Below are 3,548 nucleotides of genomic sequence, written 5' to 3'. Positions count from 1 at the left end.
AAAAAAAAAAAAAAAAATTTCCCGGCGCGCGTTTCAAAAAAAAAAAAAAAAAAAAAAATGGCTCGCGCAAATGTGCGCACCCTCCGGCTATGTTTCGGATTCCTCTCAAAGCGTTCGCCAATAAAAAGGGTTCGCGCGTAAAATGACAGATCCCGTCTCCGTATAAGTACCGAAAATGTCAGAGGCTCGTGTGTGTTTAAGTAAGAGACATGATTATATGCACCCCGTTCTCTCTCTCGGCCACCCTGAATTGCCTTCACCGCGAATTTAACGCGCTCTCTTGGCTTTAATTCAACGTGCGCTCCTCACATTATGCAAACTAATTCCGCATTATTGAGGGGAAAAAAAATTGGCACGACTGAAAAGTTTATCACGATGAAAGGGACGTACCAATCGATCCACGATCCTATATTTATGTACTATATGATTTTCCCGCGCTTTTCTTCCTCGCGGAATCCTTCGTCGGACTCGGCTCACAATCTCAAATTACGTCGCAGGGAGCGATCACTCCGCAAAAGAGCACTCACCTCTGGCTGCTGAATTAAGAAATCGGGAGCGGGCGGTGGCGGGGGTGGTTCCGCGGCGGAGACCTCCTGGAGTAGTCCCACGTGGTCCCAACAGTCCTCGGACATGTCCATGATCGACCGTCCGGAAGACGAGTCCTCCCTCGCGAGGGAGAACGGGATAAAGTCGAGTTCGCAGTCTCTCTTCCCTTCGACACGTCCTCTTAATTTCCCAGACGCACGCGAGATACAATCTATACGAGTCTATAAGCACAGTTCACACTCTCGGAACTCTAGTCACGTATATCCCAGTCACAATAATATCTCGACGCACCGGATGGCCGATATGCACCACCGCCGGGAAGAAGAAGAAGAAAACACAGAAGGATACGAGGGAGACGCGCGTACGTAACGCACCGATTCGCCGACGACCAAGTCGACGTGTCGCGTGACCGCGTTCTATGACGGACGACAACGACAACGACAACGACGGCGACGGCGACGGCGGCGTCGAGGACACGACGACGGCCGTCGGTGGTGGTCAGTCGGCGTGGAATGAAGTTCGCCCGCGGGTTAGGTTGGGTTAGCCCAGCGAGCGGGAGTTGTGCAGCATCAGAGCGCGCGCGGCGAGAGAGACGAGAGAGGGTCGGTGATAGAGAGGGGGGAGAGGAGAATAGAGGCGCGAGAGGGATGGAGAATGAGAAAGAGAGAGCGAGAAAACTGACGGCGGGTGGGATGCGGTGTGAGAGGGAGCGAGAGAGGTGTAAGGCGTAAGTCTGCCCTAGTCGCTCGCTTAACCGTGCAGGAGGTGGCGCCAATATAAACCGTACCCCACCTCTCCTCCGTGGTCCCCCGACAAAGAGCTTGCGTATAATACCTGTATGCGCCTGTTGGTAGACCATCCCCGCCTACCAACTACCGTATTGCGGGATTTGTGATCCGTGCCGCCGGTAATTATTGCGATTTCACTTATATCCCGACCCGTGTGTACCGCTTAACCCCGCGCGCCCTTCGGCAAGTCTCACACGAGCCAACCGACCGCGGGAATTCGATGGGATATCAGAGAAAATGGGAAGAGGATATTGGAATCGCGGCAAAAGTATCCTCTTCGATAGAGCTTCTCTCGTCGCGATGCGTGAATTTATTTACATGAGTAATCACACAGAAATATAAATTTTTCTGAAAAATTCTTCGATTCGTCTCAATCTGCGATATGATACGATAAATATGTATATTAATTATTTAAGCAGGTCAGAGTAATCTAGTTCAAACATCGACACACACGTGTACGATAAAAAGTCTCATGCTTCAGGAGGAGACAGGCACTTTAACTAAAGTGTATAATGATCGGTATGGTTGTTCCTCGCTATCCCGCTTCGATCGCAAATTATTTTACGTATGACTTTACACGGCTGTCTCATCAACGAAGAAAAAGTGTATCGAGACACCTACCAAAGATGGGAGGGGAGGGGAGGAAAGAAACGAGTACACGGATACGCGTACAGGATGTAATCGAACGAACGAAGGGTCGGAATGCGATATGAATGCGTTAATGCGTCCGTTACTGACAGCGACACGATTCGTTGATAGTACTTTGGATCCCTCGCAGGGCCGAACCATCGATTTAGCCCGACGATTGTTCGGCTACCGCTTGTTTTTTTTTCGTTTTATTTTTTACCGCGCACACTTTTCGCTCGCATTTTAATTCCCCTCCCATTTAGCTCCGAACCTGACTGACGCACGCTTAAAACGTCACTAATATTCAACACTTGTCAGTCGTTATCATTGCGCGATGCAGTTCTATGCAACGCGCGACTTGCCCGATGATTGATCGAGTCGTATAAACGTTTGTAATTTATCAATCCGGTTCGAACTCTCGCGTTTATATTGGATGGATACTTTTTACTTGGCGATTGAATCTTGAACGATCGTTTGAATGCCGCAATTATCGGTTATCGCGAAATTACGGCGGAACGAAATGCTATCTAGAATGTATGCCATAGCCGAAATTTGCTTTCAATAAACGTCAGTCAATTAATACCGTCGCGAAGAGAGAGAAAGAGAAGAAATTAATTCTACCGATTCTTCGCAAATATGAAGATTATTTTTACAAATAATCGACTATCGAGTGGTGAAAAATGTAAAGTACAAAATAAATTATTACGAGATATAATTTCTTTTTCGTATAAAAAAAATGTTCCACCGCGTGACAAAAGAGAGATTAAATGCATCATAGATGCTGTTGATCCGCAACGTTGACACACGCGCGTCCGCGCGCGTCTCAGCAGATATAATAAGTTATCTCGCTCACGTGCAAACGATTTTTGTCGCGCGTGACAGCATAGCAGCCGCCGAGCGTAAAACAAGATTGCCATTAGCCTCGCCGATTGCGAGGCACCGCCGCACTTTGTTCTGACCGTCGGGTCCTCGACGATAAACTCGCTGCCGTTGGAGTGTTGGCCGAGTCCTCGACTTTGTGTGCACGCGCTGCCGACGAGGACATGTCGACCCCGGGCTAGGCAGGCATCGTGATAATATGCGATGCGTATACCACTCGAGGGAGAGAGAGTCCCCCTCCTCCGCTCGCCCAACCCGTCCCTCCTCTCCTTCGCCCCCACCGATCGCGAATCTTTGAAGTTTGCGACGGCTTCCGTCTGTCCGTCGGCAAACGCCGGCGCGAGGCCGCGGAGTAGCAAGGAATCGTGCGCAAAACTGTGGGAAAGCCAAACATACATACAGGGGCCCTCCCTTTGAGAGTCTTTGCTCGTTTTCTTCGCGTGCCTGCGTGCGTGCGTGCGTGGTATATACGGGCGAGCACCTGTGACAACTTCTAATACCCGGCTGGTAAACGGTAGTCGGTGGTAGACTAGATTGTGCGCTCCGATAGCTTCTGCGACCGCTCCCTTTAGCAGCGAGCGAGAGAGAGAGAGAGAGAGAGAGAGAGAGAGAGAGAGAGAGAGAGACTTTATTTTTTTACTCTCCTCCTCTCCCTTCGATTCATTAGGAACTAGAACCCGACGAAATGCTTTACGTTCCTGATATTAT

The 3,548-nt window shown here is 49.6% G+C and overlaps 1 protein-coding gene across 1 annotated transcript in view; it reads right to left on the bottom strand.

The window, feature by feature from the left end:
• The window catches only part of LOC115239167 (homeobox protein araucan-like), a 62,598-nt gene extending 61,954 nt beyond the window's left edge, over window positions 1–644 (bottom strand). Inside the window, exon 1 of the mRNA XM_029813535.1 lies at window positions 528–644. Coding sequence (XP_029669395.1) covers window positions 528–638 — 111 coding nt within the window. The 5' untranslated portion in view covers window positions 639–644. The remainder of the gene's footprint in view (window positions 1–527) is intronic.
• Window positions 645–3,548: the final 2,904 nt, after the last annotated feature.

Source organism: Formica exsecta, unplaced genomic scaffold (genome assembly GCF_003651465.1).
Source record: "Formica exsecta isolate Colony F162 unplaced genomic scaffold, ASM365146v1 scaffold365, whole genome shotgun sequence".
Classification (NCBI taxonomy): Eukaryota; Metazoa; Arthropoda; class Insecta; order Hymenoptera; family Formicidae; genus Formica; species Formica exsecta.
This window is presented reverse-complemented; position numbering and strand designations above follow the sequence as displayed.